This window comes from Aplidium turbinatum, chromosome 6 (genome assembly GCF_918807975.1).
Source record: "Aplidium turbinatum chromosome 6, kaAplTurb1.1, whole genome shotgun sequence".
Lineage (NCBI taxonomy): Eukaryota > Metazoa > Chordata > Ascidiacea > Aplousobranchia > Polyclinidae > Aplidium > Aplidium turbinatum.
The window spans coordinates 18,371,560-18,399,170 of NC_137477.1; the positions used below are offsets into that span (position 1 = coordinate 18,371,560).

The window sequence follows — 27,611 nt, forward strand, 5'->3', positions numbered from 1 at the left end:
ACACAATACATTTTTGCTTTATTATTATGCCCTTTCATTATTGCGATCATATAAATATCAGCAAAACAAACAAGTTTTCTGTCGTTGACTGTTGACAGATCATTCTGCCCCTCCCGCCTTCATTCTATTGGATTTGTCTTCACTGAAAACTTACAGCAAGCCGCCGGTGTCCTGTTTCATACAAAATCCTCGGCCATTTATGAAAGAATTGTCTCGTTCATCTCAAGTTACAAATTCGATAAATTATCTTCTGTTAAGTTGAAAAATATGTAGGGTAACAGTTTTGAAAAAGCTTTTAATAAATACGGGCACGCTGATTAACACAGCATATTAACAACAAAATTAATACATTGAAGCGAGCAGCGAGTTAAAAAAATTAAACTTGGGGGTCACCAAAAAGATCCGAAGAAGCTAACATTTGTAAATGAAATTGTAAAAATTTGAGGTTGAAGTAATAATAGATTTTTGAAGGGGCTGCACGTAGAAAATTTTACCTCGTTTAAATCACTTGTTGGCCTACATTTTGGTTGACTCAATAATGTTTTTTGACGCACACTTTGTAGCCTATTTGACCATAAATCAGCAAACTTATAAAAGTTGAAGCTAACTTTTAAATCACTTTTCAATGACTACATAAGAAAACATGCTAGTTTTTATCCCATTAACCTGAGCCCTTGCGTTATTTTAAACAGTTGTCTTTGAAGTGAGTTGTTCAAGTTCACATTCCGATAGGAGTTTTAGGGGGAAATGCGGGACCAATTTAGGCTAGTTATTTCATGTTTTACAAAATTTGTTCATCCAAATCAAACTTTTTCGAGAGAGGGCGAGGTGGATGTGAAGAGATGCTAGCTGGCTGGACCATGGCCACCTGGAGATGTGGCCTGATTTGTCACATTTTGCAGATTTTAATTAGCCTACAGCTACTGCTTGACTGACATTTTTTGAGATGTTTTTACTTTTTGCGGTTTCCTAATGACATAAAACTTTTTTTGTTGCCTTAAGGAAGCAGTAGCAAATAAGAAAAAGTAAGTTGAAAAACGCAAAATCAGACTGTTATTGAAAAATTAACAGTCTGACTAAAATCTTCAAATTCAAATTTTCTTTGTTTTTCAACATGTGAGGATGTTAAAACCTATTGTGTCATCTGGGGAAAAGAGTAAAAAAAATGGTAAAAATCTAGTTTTTAGAAAAATTTATTTAAACGTTCGCCCAAAGTTAGAAATACCTAGAAATGTCTGCAAAATGTGACAAATCAGGCCGTATTTTTAGGTGGCCATAGTATTTGTAATCTGCAGGTCGCTGCAACAGATGGAAAGCAAGAATTAAATCTCTGGTTGAGTGCTAGAAGGGTCACAATGACTGCCGTCAGCTGATTCACGGGGAAAATTGTTCTATGTTAAAGTGTCTACCGGTCAAAATACCCCATTTGCTGAAGCGACCTACTTATTACAAATACGCGGCAGAATAACCATTTTGTTCAACAGTTTGCAATTGTGATTTATTCAACAGTAGCCGATGCAGTATGCAACAATTGACACATGCGGTCGTTCCAAGCGAATAGATTGTAGCAAAGACTTGGTATTTGATCACAAACTCTTTGTCACAAATAGACTACCGTACGCATTCTTTCAGAAATAACTATTTTCAAAATGTTTATTAGAATATAGCATAAGGACGGAAAACGAGAAATTAAAAGCTTCACACAGCGTTAACTTTTGATAGGATTTGTAATGCATTTATCATATTCTCATGATCATTTGCAGTGCGACAGGCCGGTTGAACGAATTACATTGCGGCCGTATAGTTTGCTGACTCCTGGTCTAAGTCAATCATAGCCGTTACCTTGCCACGTGCGAACCTGTAATAGGCCTATTGACTGGAAACCAATGTAATTTTGAACTCTGGGCTAAATGTATTTTATGTCGTTTCGAAATGATAGTTTAGAGAATTTAAATTTCCAAAATGTCATCACTGAATCTAAAATCAATGGAAAACTCCTAGTTTTACATGAAAAAAAATGACATTTTTTCATGGTGTTTGGATTTCCAGCACAAGTGGCTAAATTTAGTCCATTATTTGTTTAATAACGCAAAAGTATCTTAATCACACAACTTTGATTCTCAATTACGACTCAAACCCACTTACACCCAATTAGGCTACAGTGGAATTCGCCTTATAGTGACACTTGAAGGGACCGCGGAAAAAGTGTCACTATGATGGGCCTACCATATTTTCATCGCCTAAAAAGAGGACACATTTCACCAGCAAATACAATTTTACGTTTATTTTTTCTCATTTCTAGTGCTTCCTTAAGACGACAAATGATTTTATATTTTTAAGAGTCAGCAAAAAGTGAAAAAAGACCTAGTTTTTAGAGTTTCAGTCAGACAGCAATAATCGCAAAAACCTGCAAAATGTGACAAATCAGGCACGACCTCCAAGTCAAGACTTAACTTTTTTTCAATAAGGAATGGTCAGCCTTAGCGAAATTGTTAAATTATTTGCAAGAAATATGAATAAAACAGTGGGCTGCACATTACCATTAAGATGCTAAAAACGGCGTGAACTAAAAAGCTGTTCCTTTCCTTGCAAAGCTGTAGGCCTATCCATGCCACGATTTCTTTTGTTGTAGGTTAGGTGTTAAACACATTGCACTTTTAGACATTTGTTTCAAGTAACAAACGAACCAAACTGAATTGGTAATCAACAACGTCTACAAGCGTTGTATCATATAAAACGTATGTAGGTAAAAGAATAATTTTTTGTGAAAGTGTGAGCATGGCCTTTAAAATGTCGTTTAACATCTTACAATGAACTAGGCAATGAACGTTCAACAACAGTTCCATAAAATGCACCAATTTCTTGTAGAATTTATAAACCAGCATGTTACATTGGTATACAAAATGTTGAGGAAACAAATAGCCTACAAGCCGTCGCTGAAACGTCATCAAGCAATATAATCCTGTTGAAAATATAAGCATGAAATCCCAATCTGTCAAAAAAGAGGACATTTGAGCATTTTTAGTGTCCTCGGAGGACAATTCATTTTTCTTGAAAAAAGAGGACAAATCCTCTTAAAAGAGAACGTATGGTAGAGGACACATACTTATATTAAAAACACATTAAATAAAAACAACATATTAAAAACACATTGAAAGAGGACACATACTACTAGCGGACCGGTACCTCGTCCTACTTACATTCACTTTTGTTGTTGCATTCTGAGCAACAGCTTCGCGACCCCCTGTAAAATGCTCTGCGACCCCCAGGTTGGGAACCACTGCTCTAGAAGTGTATTATGCAAATAGTCAGGATGAAACTCTCAAAGAAGCTTTCTCATGCCTAGGATAAAGATTCAATCAACCAGTAAACTTTAATCCTTACAGCCAGTAAAAAAAATAGCAAGTTTATCATGCTATGCGTATTTATTTCGATATTTTTGGTGTTCATAAATATTAATGTCATTTTTGCCACAAAACCAGCCAATGTTCTGCTAGAACATCGTCATTGAAAAATATTTAACCAATGCAATTAGTATTCTAACTTCGTACATAAACCGCTTGCCCTGCCACATTATCTTCATCAAAGCTTATGTCGATTGTAGACTAACTATTTTGAGCTTGTTTAGTTATAACTTGGCCTACACCATCCTAAACAAATGCAAAATTAAATTAAAAGAAAACTCAGCATGAAATTAGCTTTGCTTATAACCCCGTAAAATGTAAGCTCACCACTTTCAATGAAAAATCATGAAGCCATACGCAATCCAAAAAACTAGCCCAAAAACCCACAACTGCTGAGTTTTTCCCGCAACTCCGAAGCAAAACTAGTGCAATTCCGCAGGAAAACCGCAGAATTGCCAACCCTGCTTACAATGAAAATTTTGACCACAATTGAGCATTGCAGATCGGCCTTTAGTCAAACGTGAAGCTTGCACGTTGGCATGGCCTGCCCTGTGTAGTGACACTATACAGCTTTTCATGATCTAAATTGAAAGCTTTTCCTTGTTTCTTAGGCTAACATTTATAATAAGCTTACGCTGTCCGAAAAGGAAGAGCTACAGCAGGAGCGAATTGATGGATTTTTTGCATTTGAACAACATTGTCAAAATGTGGAAAAATCCGTGATTCAAACAAACCCACACTTCCGAACTACAACTTGAACATGAGCACATACGCCAATATGAGAATGGCAAAAACCACTGGCATCGACATATAAGCACCGAGATCGCATTTGTTGTGTTTAAATTTTTATTTCGAGTTTTGTGCCGACAATGCAGCGCATCTTAGGCTACTATCGAAATAATTCATGCACGTTTAGAACGTTCAAGGTTTTGCCAGGGATATCTAAAGAAGGGGATGCGAAGGGTCACAGCGATTGGCTTATTCTCATGACACTACCAGGGCGGTAGTTTGTAGCTCGTGAAACATGAGTTTTTTTTTTAATTTCAGAAAGTTTTGTAATGCAGCTGGTACAGTCAGCTACAGAAGACAGTTAGTAAATGTTACGCAGAGTATATTTAAAGAATACTTGTTTGGAAAGACAGTTGAAAAGTTACCAGTAAGCTGTTTTTCTTAACAAAGCCTTTGCAGTAGGCCAGATGTAAAGCAGTTAAATTAACAAGTAGCCTAACCATGAGCATGCAGTGAACATCGAGACCTGACGCTAATAGCTCAATGCAGGATATCATAACAAGATTTATTAAACTACTATCGCCGCCAATTGTCATTTTACAATAAAAAGAAGCCCTTCTATTGTCAGACCTAATAAAAGCCTTCGTATCCCCTTCTTTAGATATCACTGGGTTTTGCAACGCCTTTTGTTGGCACAGTATATCGCTCATTGCAGGTGAGTTACAATCCTTTTTATCCAGAACTCGTATATAGGTCAAAAACAAAACGATACGAATGACTTCAGTTAACTCGTACTACATACCCAATACAATAGCGCATGCATATTTTAGTGTCTTGTATCATTTCAGTTGCTTTGGCATAAACGGCATTTACTGCTACAAAGCAGTAACTCGCATAGAGCACAATAGCCTATAATTCAAGGCTGTTGTAACAGCTATCGACTGTTGTAACAGCTATCGACTGTGTAGGGGTGGGGGGGGGGGGATAAAGTGTTGCGTTCTAAGATTCCTAGTTAGACAATTAGACATAGAACTTCCTTTTAGACAATGTTCTGATTGCTCAAGAGCAAAATACAAACGAAGCAAATCAATTCGTCGACCTTTCGAACATGAATATATTCGTGCTTTCACCAACATCGTACCGGGCGGAAAGATAGATTGTTAGTTCACAACCGGCCTTCAGGCAATCTCCACACTGTCTTAAGTTGGCTTTGGTTGGCGAGGAGACACTGGTGAAAATAAACTACCCGCAATCTCCAGCTTCAACAGCAAAACTCTGCCACAAGCGTTCAAACTCGTTTACATACGGGACACCAACATCCGGGTGGTTAGTGACCAATACGTTTTCGTTGTTTCCTGAAATGAAAAACAGTTATTGCCGATGGGATGACCAACAACAAACATGTTTTCATGTGTTGAAGGTGCAGCGATGGAGACGCATGCACCCAGTGAGGTGACAAGCTTTAGAAAACATTAAACAAAAATATATACACTTCTACAAAAACTGCAGACAGAGCGTCATTGTTTCGACAGGTCTCCTCAGTGCAGTAAACGTATACTAGACAAAACGTCATATTAGTATATAAAGAACAATTATAGAAATAGATTAAACTGATGCACAAAACTGAACTTGCACGAAACTCGACTTTTCAGACACTCGCATATGCAAAAAACTACACAGAAATACTTCACTTGCCGATTACAGCAGCTTGTGTCCAGTTGAAAGAGCCAGTGATGACGTCAGCAGAGTCAATGATGAGAAACTTATGGTGCATCAGATAGGAAGATCGGTCGTGGCGGACAGGGATGCCTTCACAACAGAATAACCTTCTGATCATCAACAAGCGTGATTTCAAAATATCAAATGTTACTTTTCAAATTTGGAGGAAAGCATACTGAGTTTGAACTACAGGCCTACCGTTTATTGTTGCTACTTCGGGCTGAACACCGTGGCTTATATTAGGAGGAGGTTTGTGATCTCCGAAATTAAAAATTACTTCCAGAACACTAACAAGCGTGGAGACAAAATTCAAAATCCTTCAATTGAAAATTGTTCACACCGGATAAATGATCCTTTATAAAAATCATCCGGCGGCGTCTGGCGTTCAGACTCAGCAATACACAAATCTGTAGCATAATTACCAACTCGATCAAATACACGCATACAAAGCCACAAATGGCGACAATAAGTGGAAGCAAACGCTTTGAACTTGATCCACAAAGTTGCTTGCAATAACCGGATGGCACAACTAGAGACTATAACGAGCGCCGGCCGCCCTTCTGTTAAAAAAGCCTGAAGTGTTGTATATTTAAATACCTTCTTTTAAAAACTCTTGAATTTTTGATCCAGTTAAATTCATATATTCTGTGTCAGTGATCAATCGTACTTTTGCACCCTGATGATACTTTATCATCACAGCACGAGCTAATTCCTGCAAAAAACATACCATCACCGTTTAAAGGAAGTGTTGCCAACAAAGTAATGTACTTTTTTCAAAAACTTTGCAATGCACATTGTTGAACAACGGAATTCAAGTCTTAAAACACAATTTAAATTCAAACATCAGAATTCTTCATATAAAATGACATTGTTTACATACGTAGTACTGCTAATTTGCATTCATCGAATACTGGCATTTGCTACATTTACAAACATGTAAAAATAATTCTGAAGTTAGGTAGGCTACATAAGTTTACTCTTTAGTTGTATTATCTGGTGCATATGATATTATGATAAGTGATAACAAATATCTTAAAAAATTAGAAAAACAAAATTGGTTGTTCCTTCAACTAAAATGCATACTTTTTGTTTTATGTGGACAATTGAAGCTGGTGATTGGCATATTGCAATGACTGTGATATCAAATACACTACACTTTGTTTTTACTTACATAGCATGTGATGCTAAACATACAGAGATCAATAGAATGCTTGGCATTTAGGATATGCCGAATCAATTGCATAAAAGATGAGGATTCATCATGGGAGAATGGACATGTTTTTCGAATACAACCCTGAAAACACATTTTGGTGTAACAAGACATAATGCCATCAAGCATTTAAAAATACAAACTAATAGCGCATTTAAGAATACAAACTGGCTTAAAGCCAAAATAAAGATGAGACAAATGGATCATGGTGGTGTGTGTAGGCCTAAAGTACAATCTCAAGAGTAAAACTTTTCAGCGCATGTACTTGGACACTACACCGTCTGAACAATTCTCTATTCGGTAGCAGTCAGTGGGCTGGAGAACATGAAACAATTGCAAAAAATAACATTTTTGCAGGCATTGATAGATAGATTAAGAGGCTCAACCCCATCAACTTGAGTAGCTAGAAAACTTAAATATCAATCAATGTAAACCAAGTCAAATACAGGTTAAGCAAAAAAATTTCAGTAGCCTATCATTGATTGTATAATCCTGAGTCAATTTGTGAGAATTTCTCTTAAGTTGAGTAAGTTTCTTTTAAAAGTTAACTCATATATTAACAAGCTATTCTTACCCATGACACAAGCCCCTAATTCTGAAAATTTGTATGTTTATATAAAGACAGAGGCTATATTTACCATATGCATACTGTGAATACGGGTCTGCTACTATTCGGTGAGAGCCTTTTTCGGTGAGAGCCCTATTCGGTGATTTTTTTGAATTTTTTTTTGAAAATTATCGGGTACCGTAGCCTAATTAAAACCCCTAACCCCAAACCCCCTAACCTCAAACCCCCAAAAAAAACCCCAAACCCCCTATCCCCTATAACGGCAATGATAATTAGGCTACGGCGCGCAATAATTTAAAAAAAAACTCACCGAATAGGGCTCTCACCGAAAAAGGCTCTCACCGAATAGGGAACTCACCGAATCGGACTCACCAAATCGGACTCACCGAATCGGGCCATTCCGGTGAATACAGCCTCTGTTAATAATTTATTGAGTCCCATTAAGGATAGGAGATCTCTTGACTAAGAAGCAGCAGGTCAGCGATTCTCCATCATGTATCAATTCAGTAATTTTTTATTAAAAGTGCATGGAGATTCAGCAGAGCCCTATCTATGGCATAAGCTTGGCTAGCAAATGAAAAAAAAAACTTGACTCAGTGACCCGGAGCAAACATTTGTGCAAGTTTGTTCGGCAAACATGGTCAACCCCTTTTGGCAAACGAAAATTTACCAAAAGAAATTTTCAAACTCCAGCAAAATTGTAACAACTAAACTTGATTATTCATACAATTACATTTGGAAGCAACAAAAAAGCACTCATATCTGTAAAGTTTTTTTTTAAAAAAAAACACTCACTAAGTGGTGTCAAATTGACGCCTTTTGGAATCTGAGACATCTGAGGAGAAAAAGCATTACTGTACTTGCAACACCATCATTATTATTATAATTTGCACACTCACTATGAGCCACAAACATTCACGTTAAAATTTGTCAAGTGCAGGGGTTATAAATGGAGCTATTTTGTTGTTAAAAGAGAAGTCGAGAAACATATTTCATGCTTGAGTGGATACTGGATAGGCTATATTAACAATATATGCTATATTGATATATTAACTCTAAAGCTATATTACTAAAGTTAACTCTAAAGTTATATTGCTTTAAAGCAGTGATTCCCAACCGCCGCATGCGGCTCCAAGCTAGCCTTCTTGCGGCTCTCATTGATCCCTGAAAATCCCACAAAAAATATAAAAAATCTATAATAATTAGGGCGATTATTTTTTGACTTGTCAAAATTGTTTACGAAATCAAAATTGTTTACAAACTGCAGGGGGTCTGGGGGGCCTCCCCCAAAAATTTTTGAAAAACACTTCCAATTTGGTGCGCTCTGAGGGCGGAATTCAGAAACCAGACTTAAGGCGGCTTAAGTCTGTCTGGACAAAAGTCTGCGTTAAGCGTCGATTTTGCGATTCAGAAAGCAGACTTACGCTTTAGCAAGGCTTATACTCGGCTTAAAAGCCACAAGATATAAGCCACCTGCGGAGGTGGTTTAAGCCTCTGTTGAAGGAAAAAGTGTTTGGCTAATACTGGAGGTATTGAAAGTAGTAGGTTTGTTACAGCATTTTTTTTTTAAATAGACCGTCTGGTGCAAAGGCCACGAGACTTTTTTGATAGTTTTTAATGTGAAGCAGGTGTGTCTGTTATCTTAGCTTGGTTGCAGGCAGAGTTTCGATCTGACAGTTGGCTTGATTGTTGAATAACTAGACTTCTTTCAGACGCTGACAATAATAGGTTACTAGTGTTATTGCTGGTGGTGTAAATTTTGAAATGCCTATTTTGTGTTGTTAAATAACCAGACGCTGACACGCAGTTTAGTAATACTGCTTGTAACATCACTTTTGCAAACGTATAAACAATTGTGATTGGTCATACTTTTTCCTTTGTCTGCAATGCCAGAAAAAAACAAGTCTATTAACTATCTTACATTTGACAGTTTTCAGACTAAAGGGAGTCTATGCGCCCGCCCTTTTAGTCATAAACTGGCAACAGTATTCCTACAATTGTACTATTTTTAACTTTCAAGGCATCAAAAATAACCTGAGTTATCTGTTTTTTTCAAATTGATGAATTATTGCAAACGAAAACCATGTGCGTATTGGCATAACGTTGTCTTAACGTTGTTTCAGTGCTTAATGAGTATTACTTGCTTGTAAAGGAAATTTTTGTGCCAGATCTGTTGCGTCATGGATTACTTGGCATCTACGTTAACGAACGACTTACTGATGCAACTACAACGTTTCTGTTTCAACGTCACAAAAAACGACTTTTTTCTAGTTGTAGGTTTAAATAGCACAACATTGCATTATTTGTTGATTTAGCATGAATATAGCTCAGCTATACGCCAACACTTCTTCGCGTCAGTTAACTATCGCTAAGATATGAACTACTGCTTTAAATTCAGTGAGCATGAGCAACTTGATGAGCGAGTTTACTCATGTTTACTGCGCTTTTAGATAAACATAGTTTATACAAATTCCCGTAACCCTTTAATGTAAATTGCATTGTCATTTCTTATTTCAATAAAAACACCAAGAGGATTTAATTACAACGATTCTGAACGCCAACTGCTTATTGACCTCATCAAAGACTTTCCAGTGGTGGAAAATAAATAAAAAAAATGATAAAAAAGCCTTTCCAAAATAATCAAGCGAGGAATGATTTAACTAAAGTTTTTAACGCAAACAGCTCTACTGAAAGGACCACCCAGAGAGCAAAACCCGTTATATTTACATTGATTCAACGTCTGCAGGCATTGAATCAATGTAAAAATGACGAATCTTGCTGTCTGGGCACAGATCAGCTGAAAAAGTTAGGGTTAGTTAGTCCATCTGAAACATGGCGTTATTGACACAGGTTTTGGTTTGATACTTAGGTCACAGTATATTATTGCATATAATTGTATTTTCGTTTTCTCACAAATTTGCAAACCATTGCTTTTAGGCTACTCTTCGATGAAGAGTATGCAAATATTCACATTGAAAGGCCTGTTCGCGATCATGCAGATCCTTTTAATCAACTTAGCGACAAGCAGTTTTATCAACGTTTCCGTCTTAGCAAAACTGCAACTATGGAACTCTTTGAATTGTTTAAAAATGACGAAATGTTGACAGCCCGATCGCATGCAATACCGCCCATACTGCAGCTATTGATAAGTCTTCGATTTTTTGCAACTGGCCATTTCCAGAGAAGCGATGGCGACTTGGCCGGGGTTAATCAAAGTTCTATTTGCAGAATTGTAGCGCGTATTTCTCGGTGCATACCCATTGTCACCCAGTAGGATTCCATCAATTTCTCCATTCTCAAATTTATCTCGAATGATGCTGTTGTCAAAAATCCGCGCATCATGTGTCAATCCTGGCCATGATTGTGCAAGCAAAGTCAAAACTTTCCTATTTAGGCATCAAAAATAACTTGAGTGACCTGATTCTTTCAAATTTATGAATTATTGTAAGCGAAAGCCATGTGCATATTGGCATAAAGTTGTTTTACGATGTTTCATTGTTAAATGAGTATTCCTTGCTTGTGAATGAACTTTTTGTGCTACATCTGTTGCGTCAAGGATTACTTGGCATCTACGAACGAACGACTTACTGATGCAACTATAACGTATTTCAACATCATCAAAAAGTGCTTTTTTCTAGTTGTGAGTTTAAAGCACAACATTGCCTTATTTGGTGCTTCAGCAGGAATGTAGCTCAGCTTTACAGCCTTCAGTTTCACGCTTCATTACTCAACCAAAGAGTTGCTATAGCAATTTCTCTTTCGCGCGAAAACAAAGAGGCTTAATACGGTCTTATATAAGTCACGCGTAAGTCGAGTTTCTGCATCGCAAATAAGCTTCTCGTGTAAGCCTGGCCTATATAAGTCTGACTTACGCATAACGCTGACTTATTTTGAGACGTAAATCTGAATTCAGCCCTGAGAGCATTTCCAAAACAAATCAAAAATAAAAATCTGTCAAATTGTGCTTCGCCTATGTCGTGATCATACATCCATTTAATGTTTAGAAGTCATGAACAATGTGAAGAGAGGGGCGTTCTTCCCGGCTATCAGCACAAGGCTGAGCACTCGCTAGTACAGCGAGCAGCTGCGATTCGCTAACCATAACGGTGTAGCTTCCACGCAAGCCATTCAGACTTTCCAATCAACGATATGTTTCTCGGCAGCCGATTTGTAGCAAGAATTGACAGCGATAGACACCGTGTTTCGCCCATGAGTCTGGGCTCGTCAGTATCGCACCACTAATTCTGCCACAATGATATTCGACCACCGCTTTACCAGTCAGTTTAACTCTTATCTTTGTGGAAACAAAGAAAGAGCCAACAAAACCAGCAGGCGCCAGGGCAGAGGACATGTGAAGAGAGGGGGCGTTCTTCCCGGCTATCAGCACAAGGCTGAGCACTCGCTAGTACAGCGAGTATCGCACAGAATTAGTGGTGCGATACTGACGAGCCCAGCCTCATGGGCGAAACACGGTGTCTATCGCTGTCAATTCTTGCTACAAATCGGCTGCCGAGAAACATATCATAGTCATGAACAATCTTAATTTTAACGTTGCAGGACCAAAATCCTGTGCTAGACATGGAATAATAGTTGTCTAAATGTTTAATTCGTCATGAATGTTCATTCTCAGATATTCAGTTAAGCCTACACTACAAAAACTAACACTTAGGCCTAAACATTACAACCGCAAGCAATTTGTACAAAAAGCTGGATAAGTTTGCCTCCTGCGTATAGAAGCTTAACAAACTAAATATTGCATCCGCACCTGAACGTTCATTGGCGAAGTAACGTTATATCAACGCTGTAAAAAGGGCAAAGGCATGACTATGAAAGCTAGTACAGTAGGCTAAAGTACATGGCGAGGAGACATCAAAAAACAGCAACAAGCTTTTTGGCAGTATGATGCTGTGCGTTTACCGTGACGAGATACCATTCTGACGAGGTTAGTCTAGTCGCTCTAGCGAATGTACGCATTGACGTCACTGGGAAAGCACAACTAACCTACCATAACCATAACACATCTGATTGGCTAAGCAGCTGGTGACGTTTTGCAAAACGGGTGAGGATTGGTTAAAACGGTACCCGGTCATTTGGTCGACAGGACGTTTGGTCGACAGACATTTGGTCGACAGGACGTTTGGTCGACAGGACGTTAGGTCGACAGAACGATTTATTTTAGGGTTAGGGTTAGTTAACTAACCATAACCCTAATCTAACCCTGACTCTAACCCTAACCCTAAAATAAATCGTTCTGTCGACTTAACGTCCTGTCGACCAAACGTCCTGTCGACCAAACGTCCTGTCGACCAAATGTCTGTCGACCAAACGACCGTGCACCGGTTAAAACGAAGGCGTTTTTTGACATTTTTGAACCTGGGAAAGCAAGTTTGATAGTTGCTTACCTGGAGCCTCAGTGATTGTTTCTGACAGAAGCGTTTGCGTCAATTGGCATTTATAGGAAAGACATGCGGTTTGGTGAGGACTTAGACTACTCACAAGCGTTACGAGTAATTCTAGTCACGAATACAGTAATTTTCAAGTTAAAATAGATTTGATAAGCACTGCTTTCCTTGCTTTCCCTCACCGATCGTCACTGTATAAAACTGTGATAGGATGCGGCTCCATACGTACTTTGAAGCTTGAAATTCGGCCCCGACACCAAAAAAGGTTGGGAACCGCTGCTTTAAAGCTATATTAACAATCATAGGCGCCGAGTTTTCAAAATAGCTGGGCGGGCGAGCACATACTGTCACGTCATAAAGGTTATTTTGTGCGTTTTTCAAATGGGCGATTTTGCTAGGTTGTTGCTTATGCCTAGTTTTACAATTAAGTCTATGTCTCCTCTAACACGATTTGGAAACAAGTAACAAATATAATTGGTACGCAACAACGTCTGATCCTGGTAATTCAGTTCCGCATATTTTTTGTGATTGGTATGTGCGGGTTGCGGGACGAAAACTGCAATAGGGTTCGATCTTAGCGGTACTCATGTACTCAGGGTTCGATCTTAGCGGTAGTCCGCTAGCCAATGGCTAGTGAAAATTTGCGCGGACTAATAGAACTGTTGCAGTACTAGTCCGATTGGCTAGTGAAAATATTCGCTGGTGAAAAGTTTTGATTTACAAAATGGCGATTGGCGACGTCACTGAGGTCACCCTCACTCTGAAATACTGCAGAAACTTGCTTGCCAGAGGCGAAATTGCACGAAGAAGGCTGCAAAGTAGGTCAACTGAGCACGTGACTACTTTTTTCTCGCATTGAGCACGCCAGGTTGGCGGTCGCCACATTACAACTGATACTTCCTACAGCTATTTACAATTCTGGTTAAACTTTAAAGAGTTTACTAGTTCTGTGTTACATAAAACTATGCTGTATTTTCCAACCAGCAAAACTGGTCCTTTTTACATTGATTTATCATCTGCAGACGTTGAAACAATGTTAAAAAGACCAGCTTTGCTGACTGGGAGAGCATTTATGATGAAAGCATTTTTCTGCAAACTGTGGCAATCGGACTTCTTTTCATCTCACCGATTATCTGTGATGTCACAACGCCAACTTTGACGTTGATGTTTTTGATTCAAGCGTGCTATTTTTAGCTTCGTGCCAGCTGTGAAGTTTTGAGTATGGAACGTGGCCTACGAAAATAGTGGTATGGTAGAAAACACGGCTCACACTCATTGTTTGTTTTGAAATCGCAAAGTTTTTTTTTCAAGTCTTTTGCGCTGTCTGGTAAAATAATTAATTTGCAATGTTCTTCAACTGAACGAAACTGCACAAATGAAATTATGCACTGCATTTCACAACAGTAGGCTGTTTTTTTTCAGCAATTTAAAAAAAATTTTCCAAAGTTTTCTGGTTTAAACTTTTGGACATGCTTTCCAACACTTCCCTCTCAAGCCGAAATAATTTGTCCATGTCCATTCCTTGGAAAGCCAGTCGCCGACGGATGACATCAAAAGCATTTAAACTTCTTTATTGGGAAGTGTGATTATTCCTTTTGTGTGCTCTTCTGTTTTAATGAAGCCCAGCTGTGCGAAAATTGTTTTTTTTTGTAGTGCCATGTCTATTAGCTTATGGCGGCCTGGGATTACAGACACTTGTCTTTGTTTTGATCGCATGCGTATGTCTCACCTCTGCTTCATTTCGCCTTTGAACATTGAAGACAATTATGCGAAGCAAAGAAGAGACATTCTCTTTTCGCTAACAGGCACAATTATACGATTAAATGAATGAAGTAGGCCTATGCAAACTACTGTAGAAGCAAATCCTGATGATCAAATGCTGATTCAACGTTACTACAAAGTGTCTAACGCTGAGTGTTAGCTGGGTAGTTATCACTATTGTTAATACGTCATCAGACAAGTGAAAAGTCAGTAAACTGGTCGGACTAGTGAAAAATCGTGCGGGCTAGTGAAAACGGGGAGCAACTAGTCCGGTGGGCTAGTGAAAAAAAAAGTTAAGATCGACCCCTGGTACTAGTTCCATAATTACATTACTATTGTTGATAACACACACAATACATCGGTGGGTTCATACGATAAGTCGCTTCTAGCGGGCGCACAGATAAGAAACAAGATGCTGTAATGCACCGCAGAAGTGATTTTACGGCAATTCAGCTCCCGAGAAGCCATCTAGCGATAAACTGCGCTATTGAACCGAGCTTACATTGAATCTACAATTCGAACAGTTATATAACGAAGGAGCTGAATTTCAACTGATGACAACCAACGCGCGGCCAAACCAACAGATGTGCGCACTTTAAAGGCATACTTAATGAAATTTTCAAACGGGAATTAAGCATTAAAATGCGTAAACTGAACATTCAAGAATACATTTCAAAAAAAATTACCGAAAAAAAATTGTTTTCAATGGCGCTGGCAAGGCTCAAAGTCCAATGTTTCATTTATTTTCAAAGTGACCAAAAAGTGCAAACACAGCTCGAGAATACGTAATAAAAGACAGCAATAACAAAAGCCACGTTACAACATCTGATGTTTTAACATCAGATCTGAGGTTTTGAGCAAACTGTCTGATGTTTTGACGTTGAAATCTGATGTTTTGATGTACATACATACATAGCCTACAGTTAAATCGCCGGCAGTAACAACTGTTGCGTGATCAGCTGATTGCTCGTCTTTTGTTACGTAGACTGTACAGTCGCACGCTTTGCTGCTCAGGCCCATTCTGGTTTTGAAAGCTCTGAAAAAAGCCGGAATGGCCCATTTCGGTGAGTCCGATCCCTATTCGGTGATTTTTTCAATTTTTTTTTTAAATTATTGGGTACCGTAGCATAATTATCATTGCCGTTTTAGGGTTAGGGGTTAGAGGTTAGGAACTCACCGTATCGGACTCATCGAATAGTAGCAGACCCGAAAAAAGCACGCGCGCACTGGTGGTCAGACCGCAATGGGGCAAAATTTTATTGAAAATCGTTTTATGGTAGCAAGTTAAACACAAAGAACGTGGAAAATCGCCATGTCAGGTTTTTCCTTTAGTATCCCTTTAATATCAGTGACGTAACAGACGCAACTGTGATGATTGAGACGACAAAATAGAGCATTTTGGCAGTGCGAGTTAATTGATAACGAGGTTTGAGAGAAAATTACTCCTTTGAAGAACAATGCTATGTACAGTTTTTACACTGATTTAACATCTGGCGATGTTAAAACGATGTAAAAGCAGTGGAAATTGCGGTCAGGCTTTTGCTGCGAATGAAGTTCCTCCCAGGTTTGCGCAATTTACTTGGTTTATAGCACTGGGCTACGAGTGAAGACAAACGGCGTGACCGGACACTAGGGTGCATCATCTCCGCTTTTTTTTGAAATTGGTTTTGTAACATTGAGAAGTGTGTTCCACTTCAGGAAAAACTCAGCCAAAAAAATTTTTTTTGTTCAGGGACCCCCCTTCCACTCGCGCATGCCCCCCCAAATTTCGGACAGAAAAATCGCCATAACTCCAAAACTAAAATACTTAGACATAAAGTGTTCGGTATTAGATTTATTGTAACTATATGATTTGATTCAAATTTGGTGAATAAAACATATTTTACAAAGAAACAACTTTTTTTGCTCTTCAGGAGACACTGCTCACTCGAATACATCTAAAAAGAAATAGCAACGAAATGATAATGCACTGTTCGTTTTATGCATGTTCCCTTGCAAATATTATAATAATGTCACTGAATGAACTGAAAATATGAATAAGCCTAAAGTGATTTCTGTTTCATTACTGATGATATAATATTGAATAAAGCTATAAAAAAATACAGCCTATATCTCATACAGCAGCCTTGAAAACGGCTTTAAAAGGGGAGTCCAACTCGAACGTTTTCGTCTAGCTCGCTAGCATACATTCTTCAGGCAAACAGGGTGGTATTTGTAGTAAAGCTGTTGTAAATAATTACATTTCATGAACACCTGGAAATTATGTGGTGATATAGTTACGCACAGAACTCCACTTCGGTCCCATTTCTAATAATTAAAGGCCACTTTTGAAAGTGGAGCTGCCGGTTTGTTAGATGGATGCAACAGTCTATGATTTTTTCCGCAAGTTTGGTCTCTTAGATATGCTTTGTTGAACTACCTGAAGAATGCTTTCAAAGTTTTGGATATTTTGAGCAGATGATCGAAAATCTGTGGCCAGCTTGACACCACGCTCGGAGCAGTCATTTACAACTGTTAACCTTTCTGCTTTTGATTTGGCCAGTTTATACTGACTATCTTCTTCCCACTCCCTAACATTTTTTAAAAAAAACGTTGGGCGTACTTTTAAGAGCTTAAAGAGATACCAGGAATCTTTACCAATCAAATCAATCAGTGAAGTGTTGGCATCAATTGTGTCTGGAAAAACTGGCTTTCCTTTACCTTTTCTTTTCAGAGGTTCCTGAATTCAACCATCTGCTGCTTGCATTTTTAACAAAGCATCAACAATTCCTCTTTTCGTTTCATCTGGAACATGGTAATCAAACAGAGAAAGAGGAATCGTTTCCTCAGTTAAGTACCAGAGGTGGAGATTCAGCTTTTTCAAGCCACTAGAAGCTACAATGGGATCAATTTTCTCAAACAAATGTAAAGTTTTCATTAACTTCAGGTCTGCCCATGGTGCAGAAACTCCTGAACTGCAACGAAACCACCATGGCACATACACATATAGGAGGAACATTGCAAACCTTTTCAACTTCTCAGTTTGCTTTGGTTGCAGAATCAAGTGCTTCTTGGGATTAGCAGGATCCATTACTTCTTCAGTCCTTCTAGACAATAGTGTTAACTTTATGGCATAAATAACTTTAGCCATCCACCGAGCTTTGTGAATAGCTCCTGGTTGTTTAAATTTAAATGGCTTCTTGCATGGCAATGGATAGCTGAAACTAAATAGACACAGCTCCAATAGTTCTCTGTAGTCTTCTCGAGGTAAATATCTTTTATCATTTTTTGTAAGCAACTGGGTTGCAAGAGCTACAGTACCTTCTTTCAAGGTTTCAAGGAAATTCATTTCACTGATTGACAAGCACTTGTATGTATCTAAATAAGGTGGGAAAGAGATGAGGTCTTGAGAAATACTGTTGAAGTGAGTACGAAAGTGAACAAACATAGTTATTTCAGGCGATCGAGATGTTTCAATACTCAGTGCTTCAAACACATTACCTACGATTAGTTCTCCAACATGTTTTCTGCATGCACACCATAGCAATGACTTCTTCAATTTCTGTTGCAATTCAACACAATCTCCAGACCAAAGGCCAGTGTTTGTTGATGTAGTGTCAAATACCATGCTGATAGCACCATCAACAGAACAGTTCCATTTGGTATGAGTGGTATGTCTTATAGTTACTGCATTATCATTCCATTGCTATTTCTCTTTTAGATTATTATATATATATATACTATTATATTAAATAATAGTTGATTGATGATACTAAACTTGAAGAAAGCTTCTAAAAGAGACGGATCCAAACTCTTTATCTCATAGAGTAGCCTTGAATAAGGCTTTAAAAGGGGAGTCCAACTTGAACGTTTTCAACGAACGTAGCAAAAAAATTTTGTTTCTTTGTAAAATATGTTTTATTCACCAAATTTGAATCAAATCATATAGTTACAATAAATCTAATACCAAACACTTTATGTCTAAGTATTTTAGTTTTGGAGTTATGGCGATTTTTCTGTCCGAAATTTGGGGGGGCATGCGCGAGTGGAAGGGGGGGTCCCTGAAAAAACAAATTTTTTGGGGCTGAGTTTTTCCTAAGTGGAACACACTTCTCAATGCTACGAAACCAATTTAAAAAAAAAGCGGGAGACGATGCACCCTACCGGACACTTTTGCTCGTTTAACGGCGAATCAACGTTGTTTAACGTTGCATGAATGTAATGTAACAATGGCAATAATTGATGAAACCTAATTGCTTAATTAGTAGGTCTAGTAGGGCCTATCATATGGCGACAAAACCCTGCGAATAATGTAAGTAGGCTAGTATCAGAAGGTGGCAGATGGTTACAGAGATTTTTGGACTTAAAGTTGCATTAATTTTTTTTTTTAATTTCTGAAATGTCAGGCGGGTGTGGCCTAGGGTGTTTCAAAATTTCACCACTTTTAAATTTCAAAACGAGTACCTTTTTTTCTGATGGAGTTTTGGCCGCTGATTACAAATCTGGCATTATTTTTTCATTATGACGTCATCTTGAGGGTGCCCCACGCGATTTTTCGCGTTTTTTCAATATCTCGAAAACTACTTGGGCTAGACGTATGGAATTTGTATCAAATGATGCAGAATATACAATTTCCTATCTCTACTTAAGAGTGTTTAAAGTCATATCTGCTTCAGAAAAAAAGTTATTTGAGAAAAACACTTTTTTATTGTTTTTACATCCATTCCATATCTATAATCTTCGAGCTATATGACAATACATTGTGACGTCAATTCGGTAATTGGTAATAACAATGGTAATTGTTTGTAAATCAACGATGATAATTGTTTGTTGACAATACGGGTCTTAAGGGATAAAAACAATTTCCAATTTGAATTTAGTTGGTCAGTTTTAAATGCAGTATAAGCAGGGATATGGCATGGTTGAGATCTGTTGAGGTTCGTCGTCGTCGTCTGAGCTTCTGGGGCCGAGGGTCTATCCTTTTACCACCCCAGATTCACGATGTTCCCGGACTACACTGGAAGGCTGCTAGAGAGCAGCCAGTCTTTAGTTTCATCATCCATGACGCGCAGACCTTCCACTCCGTTAGGTGAGGTTAAGTCTCTGATAGTCTCGAAAAAGTTACTTGGAAATACATTACCAACGTGTAGAGAAGTTATAGAGCACTATCATTATATTCAGCAGCTTTTAATGGATACAGACACTAAATTTTTGAAGAAAACTTCAGGATTCAATGATATCAAAGATGTAGTTATGAATGACATAGTTCAACTGTGGAGAAGAGCCAGCTTGCCTGCTATCGAGTTGAGAAGTATCCATACAAAACTGAAGCAACTTATTCACAAGTTTGCTGTGGCAAGAAAACGTGCCAAGAAATTGAAACTTATTTCAATCAGCGATGGCTGGCTCGACCAGCTCTTTGATATAACCAAGTGCCGGTGTGAAATACCAGATATATTTCAAACGTATAAAGGTAAGCTGATTTGTAGTTGCAGTTTTGACCACAGAGTTCCAGAAAAAGAAATTATGTTTCTGAAAGATCAAAGATCCGTTAGAAGAATGATTTTATCTTCATCCAAAGATGCACTGTTTAATATACACAAGCTGCAGAGTGTAATCAAGCTCAAGCGACGCACCACGGCGGAAGATGATATTGAGAACCCCACATCCGGTAAATTAAGAGCTACAATAAACGGAGGCCTATCCAATTTTAAAGTTTTATTCAATTCGTTGAGACCGCGCCAGTTCGATTTAAATATAAATTCTAATGAGAGCAACGATGATGTTTTGGAAGCAGAGACGAGTGATAATGTTAGGGACACGTCAACCTATTTTGACCTGGATTACCAACCTGCTCCCAAGCATCTTGCAGGAGGAAAAGCTTACCTTAAAAAACGTTCATTTTCGATCAGTACCAGTGACTGTGTTAAAGCAGACCGTCGTTTAGTGTCGATTCGCCAACAATCCGATCTGCAGCGATCAACTGTTGGAGAAAAAAATATTTCTGCTTCGCCAACAACTGTACTTCGAAAGCGCGAGCAGTGTCGACTTGAAGCTTTAAAGCAATGTGAGTAAGAGCTGAAACATGCTAAAGCAATTCAATTATGCTATGATGGAATAATCATAAACAAAATGGACAGGTACATCTTTTTGGGACAATTTGTGGATACAGGAGTCGAGTGTGAAAAAGTTATAGCTGTGAAAACTTTTTTGGAAGAAATTTCGGTAACTTCTCAGACCATTTTAACTGTGTTACCGAGCAAATTTGTGAAGATACTTTAAGTAAAATATATTCAGTTATGTCAGATACTACTGCATTAAACACAGGGAAAAAATCTGGTATAAATAAGCGCCTGGCCGATTTCTTCATGGAACGGCATGGTCGAGGCATCCACACATTGGAATGCTTATTTTATGTTAATGAAATATATTTCACTCATGTCATCTAAAAAATCGAAAATCACAATTGTAATTGTTATATAGCTCGAAGATTATCGATATGGATATAAAAACAATAAAAAGGTGTTTTTCTCAAATTACTTTTTTTCTGAAGCAGATACGACTTTAAACTCTCGTAAGTATAGATAGGAAATCGTATATTCTGCATCATTTGATACAAATTCCATACGTCTAGCCCAAGTAGTTTTCGAGATATTGAAAAAACGCGAAAAATCGCGTGGGGCACCCTCAAGATGACGTCATAATGAAAAAATAATGCCAGGTTCGTAATCAGCGGCCAAAACTCCATCAGAAAAAAAGGTACTCGTTTTGAAATTTAAAAGTGGTGAAATTTTGAAACACCCTAGACTGTGGCCCGCCCGGGACTCGGCGCCGGTGTTAACAATATATGACAAGAATAGCCACTGCGACAATGTTAACCACTCAATGTAAAGAAGTTCATGTCGACCAACAGTGGGATTGAAGCTTAGCTTTGAGGAATTGGCTTTAACTACAACACAATACCTAAGCCGCTATATACAAAGTTGTTTATCTCTATGGCACTCTTTCATCATGTTCTTTAAGCTTTACAGGTAGTTACAAAAGTATAGATGTTAACTTAATTCGACAGCAACTGCATTATGTACCATGTACATTGGATAAATGAAAAAGTAGCCTACCTTGGTGGGTACAACATCTAATATACCGTATTATTATGTTGTAGTATACAATAAAAGAAGTTTTATGCTATCTATAGAAAAAAAAAATACACCAAACGACTACCGGTATATGGAGGGTCCACGTCTTTTAAGCGTAGACATTTAGGCGCCAGTCAAATAGGCGTGCTCACTGTGGCGTCAAGATATTTAGGTGCGGAGGACTGTGGCCCCCGTTCATTTAGGTGCTATTCCTAGCAAAGTCTGCAGATTGTATCAGCTTGGCAGGTAGGGCAATGCTTTTCACACAAAATGTTATATATTGTAAAGAAAAATATGTTGTTTTATTAATGCGCGTGCATTTATTTGTTATTAATCAAGGCTTCACTATGTGAAGCTGCGTTATTCGGCAATGCTTTTCACACAAAATGTCATATTGAACAGAAAAATATGTCATGGCTTCCGTGAATAAAGCTGCTTAAACCTGCAATGCTTTTCACACAAAATGTTATATTGAACAGAAAAATAAGTTGTTTTGTTAATGCGTGTGCATTTATATGTTGTTGATCATGGCTTCAGTGGGTGAAGTGGTTTTATTCGGCAATGCTTTTCACACAAAATGTTATATCGAACAGAAAAATATGTCATGGCTTCCATGAGTGAAGCTGCTTAAACCGGCAATGCTTTTCACATAAAATGTTATATTGAACAGAAAAATATATTGCTTTTTTAATGCGCGTGTTTGGCATTTATTTGGGGTCCCACTAATTACCCATCAGCCCCATAAGTACCCATAAGTACCCAGAAGCACCATAAGTCGCGTCGAATTACCCATAAGTCGCGTCGAATTACCCATAAGTCGCGTCGAATTACCCATAAGTCGCGTCGAATTACCCATAAGCCCCATAAGTCGCGTCGAATTACCCATAAGCACCATAAATCACGTCGAATTACCCATAAGCTCCATAAGTCGCGTCGAATTACCCATAAGCCCCATAAGTCGCGTCGAATTACTTACGCCTTCATGTCAGCGCATATGTAATCTGCAGGTTGCTGTTGCGACTGTGTCATTTTAAACTGATTGTCCTGCTTTGGTATCATGCACGTTAAAACGTCCGCGTTTTGTCGCTTCTACCTTTTATAGATCTCTGCTAAGTTTGTCGTATATTGTTTTTTCGTTGTGATGGTCAGAAATAAAAGCAAACTAAACTGATAATACTGTGAGCGTTCTCAAAAAATTACCGATATAAACCAAATTAAGCGAAGATTTCACGAGCGCTTGCGTGGCGGAGTGGTTCAGCCAAAGGGCTATTGAATTTCGTGATAAGGGTTTGATTCCCACCATTGCCATTATTCTTTTTTTCTTTAATTATCAAGTTCAAAGCAAGAATTAAGTCTCTAGCTGAGTGCGAGAACGATTGCTATGCTGCAGTCACCTGGTTCATAGGGAAAATTGTCCAATGTTAAAGTGTTTTATCGGACAAAACACTCCATCTGCTGCAGCAACCTGCAGATTACACATAAGCGGACGAGAAGGCAAGGAAGCCAATCTTCGTGTCCACCTTTAGGCATGCCTTCAAGTGTCCTGCTCTTGAGCGGTGTCAAACTATATTTTGGAACCCCCAGCCAGTGCTCCTCACCACTCGGCTATGCAGCCGACTACTAGGCTTCTAGACGGCTATAGACTACACTCTACACTACAGACTTATGGGTAATTCGACGTTACTTTTAGGTAATTCGACGCGACTTATGGGGCTTATGGGTAATTCAACGCGACTTATGGGGCTTATGGGTAATTCGACGCGACTTATGGTGCTTTTGGGCAATTCGACGCGACTTATGGAGCTTATGGGTAATTCGACGCAACTTATGGGGCTTATGGGTAATTCGACACGACTTATGGGGCTTATGGGTACTTATGGTGCTTATGGGTACTTATGGGTAATTCGTGGGACCGTTTATTTGTTGTTAGTCCAGGTTTGCGTCGGCGAAAGCTTTATCAATAAATTATTCAAGTTTTTAAACATGACTGAGTGCACTTTTAGTTAAGTCAAATAATAATTAGGCAGTGGCTATTTGACCGGCTCCGGTCTTTGAATCTGAAACACTATTTGACCGGTCATGACGTCACTATACGTCACTGTTTTTTTTTTTTCTCTTTCAGAGCAAAAGACGAGAAGCGCCTATATAAGTTCTAAATTTGACAGTTTTAATCAACACGTTCTGTGGCGCGTGCGATACGTCTCCTGCTCCCACTCTAGAGGGAATGAGTTCGATACTACCCGGAAGCGTTCTTTTTCTTTTTTTTTCTTTTAACTAAATTTTGACTCGAAGTGCATTTTTTTAGTCAATTTTTAATTTGAGTTGCCTACAGCGCAATTTTTTATGTCTTTTCAAATGTGAGTAATAAAGTTAGAGTTTTTTTAATTTGCTTAAATTTGAGAATTTCTCTGGGTAATTTTCCGTTCGTCATAAGAGGATGTGACTGTGTTTGCCGAACGACGCATTACATTCACATACCATTACCATTATTAACATCCTCTTATGACGAACGGAAAATTACCCAGAGAAATTCTCAAATTCAAGAAAATTAAAAAACTCTAACTTTATTACTCACATTTGAAAAGACATAAAAAATTGCGCTGTAGGCAACTCAAATTAAAAATTGACTACAAAAATGCACTTCCAGTCAAAATTTAGTTAAAAAAAAAAAAGAAAAAGAATGCTTCCGGGTAGTATCGAACTCAATCCCTCTAGAGTGGGAGCCGCAGACGTAGCGCACGCGCCACAGAACGTGTTGATTAAAACTGTCAAATTTAGAACTTATATAGGCGCTTCTCGTCTTTTGCTCTGAAAGAGAAAAAAAAAAAACAGTGACGTATAGTGACGTCATGACCGGTCAAATAGTGTTTCAGATTTAACGACCGGAGCTGGTCAAATAGCCACTGCCTAATAATTACACTAAATATCAGTAAATATTATACCGTAGCCTATGTTCAAGCCGGTGGTAGGCTTGAGTGAAGAGTAACTTAGTTTTTCGTCAAAACCCCGACTAGGTTTATTAATGAGCAAAGTCGCACCATTATGCTTGCAACTTGTAGCCAGGGTTCCTATGCCCTATACAGTGTTGTACTCGTCATTGAAATAATTTGACGGCGTCAGCGCGAATTGCCTCAAAACTTTACGGCGTAAAAGACTGCGTAAGCTCTTAAAGAAATTGACGGCATCAGCGCTAATTTCTAGCGCTATTTTTTGTCAGCGTCTCATAAAACGCAAATATTTCAACCAAGTTCAGGCTAACAATAGCTATAAATAAAGAGCAGGTATTATGTTTTGAGACTGTATTGTAATTAGCTGGTCAGCCTATTAGTTATTTCCTTGCAGAAAAACAAGCATTTCAAAACGTTTGTCTGACAATCTGCTGCGTTTGAGACGCATATTCAGGGGCGCCGAAGCGATTTTTGACTGGAGGGGCAGGAGTATGAAATAAGGGCACTTTTGTTGCTGAAAGGCCTTTTTTTTAAGTTTTAAGGTAAGATATAGCGATAATGCTCATTGCTCATCTATCAGCTATACAAATAACAATGGCACGGAAAGGCATCATGCTATATTATCATCATGTAACATAACTTACTGTGATGGAGAATTTTGTGTCGTGAATATTATTTTGAGGCAAAAATAGAATATTATAATTAGGCTAAAAGCGAATAGCATAAATTGTTATATTGCAAAATGTGCAGTAGCTTAGGCTACATGACCTTAAAAGGGCACCATTGCCCCCTCAGCACTCTTGATAACGCACCATGGCCGATCTTCATAGCAACTGTCCATACAAATCTTAAATATATCAGCTAAAGCTATGTGGGCTAATAAAGCTATAGCCTAAATTTATTTGTTTTTTTTTGTTTATTAACATTTTCTTTTTTTTATTTTCTTATATTTTAAATTTTTCTGAAGGTGTTGCGACCGTGCCAAATTTTTTTTTCAACTCAATAACTTACTTCGGTCACAAGCACGTTTTTAACGTTCGCGTTTTGTCGCTTCTACCTTTTTCTCGACCTTTGCTATGTTGACGTGTATTGTTTTGATATGATGGTCAGAAATAAAAACAACTGAACTGAACTCTTCCCTCCCCATCCACAGAAATTTGAGGGAAGGGGGGGCATCCGCTCCCCCTGCTCCACCCCTGGTTCCGGCGCCCCTGCGCATGTTGTCCTTTCCAAGTGAAAACATGCGTTCCACACCAGCGCTGGTTGGTAGCCTATTGGTGTGTTGTATTTCAAAAACAAGTTGAAAACGTTTAGTCGGAAAGGTATCACTGTTCCAAGCGTGCTATGATAGTTTAGCATGTATAAATCTTTTAACGAGGTCCACTGCACCAACATCGCTCTTTTCAGGGGCATAGAGCTCTTGAAATAAAGTATATTCAACGTCCGCGATGCCATTCATGGATTTTTCGCTTTCTGTCTCTGATCCCTCGTTCTCAATACATGGGTGATCACCATTTGGCGAACTTCTTCCGCTTGTATTCCAGGGAGCCATTCCCACCAACGCAAAAACTGGTAATTTGGATGAGTTGCGCTGGCCAGAATACATTGTGAAACTCTTATTGTGAAACGAGATTTTCCATGAAAACAAAAAATGACGCTTAGCGCTTGACGCTTAAAATCGGCCAAATAGTTGACGGCGCTATCACTTCCGTCAACTGAAAAATAAATTGACGGCGCTAGCCTCAGCGTCAACAAAAAGTTGACGCCGTCAATTTGACGGCGTCAACGTACAACACTGGCCCTATAGAAATGTATATATTCCTGTAGTAGGGCGTTGTCTCACATGTACTCGCAAGAATTGACCTACCTGCCAAGCTGATACAATCTGCAGACTTTATTAGGAATAGCACCTAAATGATCGGGTACCACAGTGCTCCGCACCTGAATATCCTGACGCCACAGTGTGCGCACCTATTTGACCGGCGCCTAACTGTCTGCGCCTAAAAGACTTGCTCCCTGTATGGATAGCGCCATAGCTAGTCACTTCTTGTTCTTAACGCTGAAATTGATCTTGGGAAGTGAACTACATTACATGGCAAGTCTTAGGACTGACCTGATAGTCTTTCGTTTTGGTGAAAACTAAATATATTAATACTACAATGCTTCACAGTAGGGCTGTTGAAACAAAATTCTTCTCAAAAATCTTCATGAAACAGAATCAAAAAAACTAATTTTGTATAATTTTGAAACACGTTTGTTTCCAATGCTTATTTCACAATCTTCCACAAACAAACTTGTGTTTCAAAATAAATTAATCCAGCAATTAAGTAACAGATTATAGGTACAATCGTTCTAAATACCTTTGGAGTAAGAAGATATTTCTGGCAAGGAATTTTGTTGTCTGGAAAGAATAAAACTTTGTGATAAATTTTGTTCTTTTGCAACGATTTCTTAGATAATTCTTTTACATAATACCAAAGTAACGCAGATGTTTCAACGGTAATTATAGCAATAGCGCCAAATCCAAAAATTCGTGACCAGTTTATAGTGCTCATTTCACTGGGCAGTTCCGCACGTGAAAATGAATAGGCTACCTTCCAGCTCCTCTAGCAAAAACCAAGCAAATCCAGCAAAGCTGCTCACTGTTTTCATTCATCTCATGCCTGAATGATTTCAAAACTTCAATGCTGCTGTTTTCTTGCAAATGCCAAAAAGTTTCGGGGAGAGAGTGAAACCTTTCATTTTGTTTGTTGCG

At 38.4% G+C, this 27,611-nt stretch overlaps 1 protein-coding gene across 1 annotated transcript; it reads right to left on the reverse strand.

The window, feature by feature from the left end:
- Positions 1-2,184: 2,184 nt before the first annotated feature.
- LOC145771886 (mitochondrial cardiolipin hydrolase-like) lies at positions 2,185-27,611 on the reverse strand. Its single transcript, XM_082583638.1, has 6 exons — positions 27,500-27,611; positions 27,217-27,257; positions 7,024-7,146; positions 6,450-6,564; positions 5,829-5,942; positions 2,185-5,488 (listed from the first exon to the last, which is right to left on the reverse strand). The coding sequence occupies exons 1-6, from the start codon at positions 27,510-27,512 to the stop codon at positions 5,376-5,378; spliced, it is 519 nt and encodes a 172-aa protein (XP_082439764.1). The 5' UTR covers positions 27,513-27,611; the 3' UTR covers positions 2,185-5,375.

Coding starts and splice junctions, on each gene's coding strand:
- LOC145771886 (XM_082583638.1), bottom strand. Junction 7,147..27,216: donor AATATCTTCTTACTCCAAAG/GTATTTAGAACG, acceptor ATGTGTTTTCAG/GGTTGTATTCGAAAAACATG. Junction 5,489..5,828: donor GACACAAGCTGCTGTAATCG/GCAAGTGAAGTA, acceptor TTTTCATTTCAG/GAAACAACGAAAACGTATTG.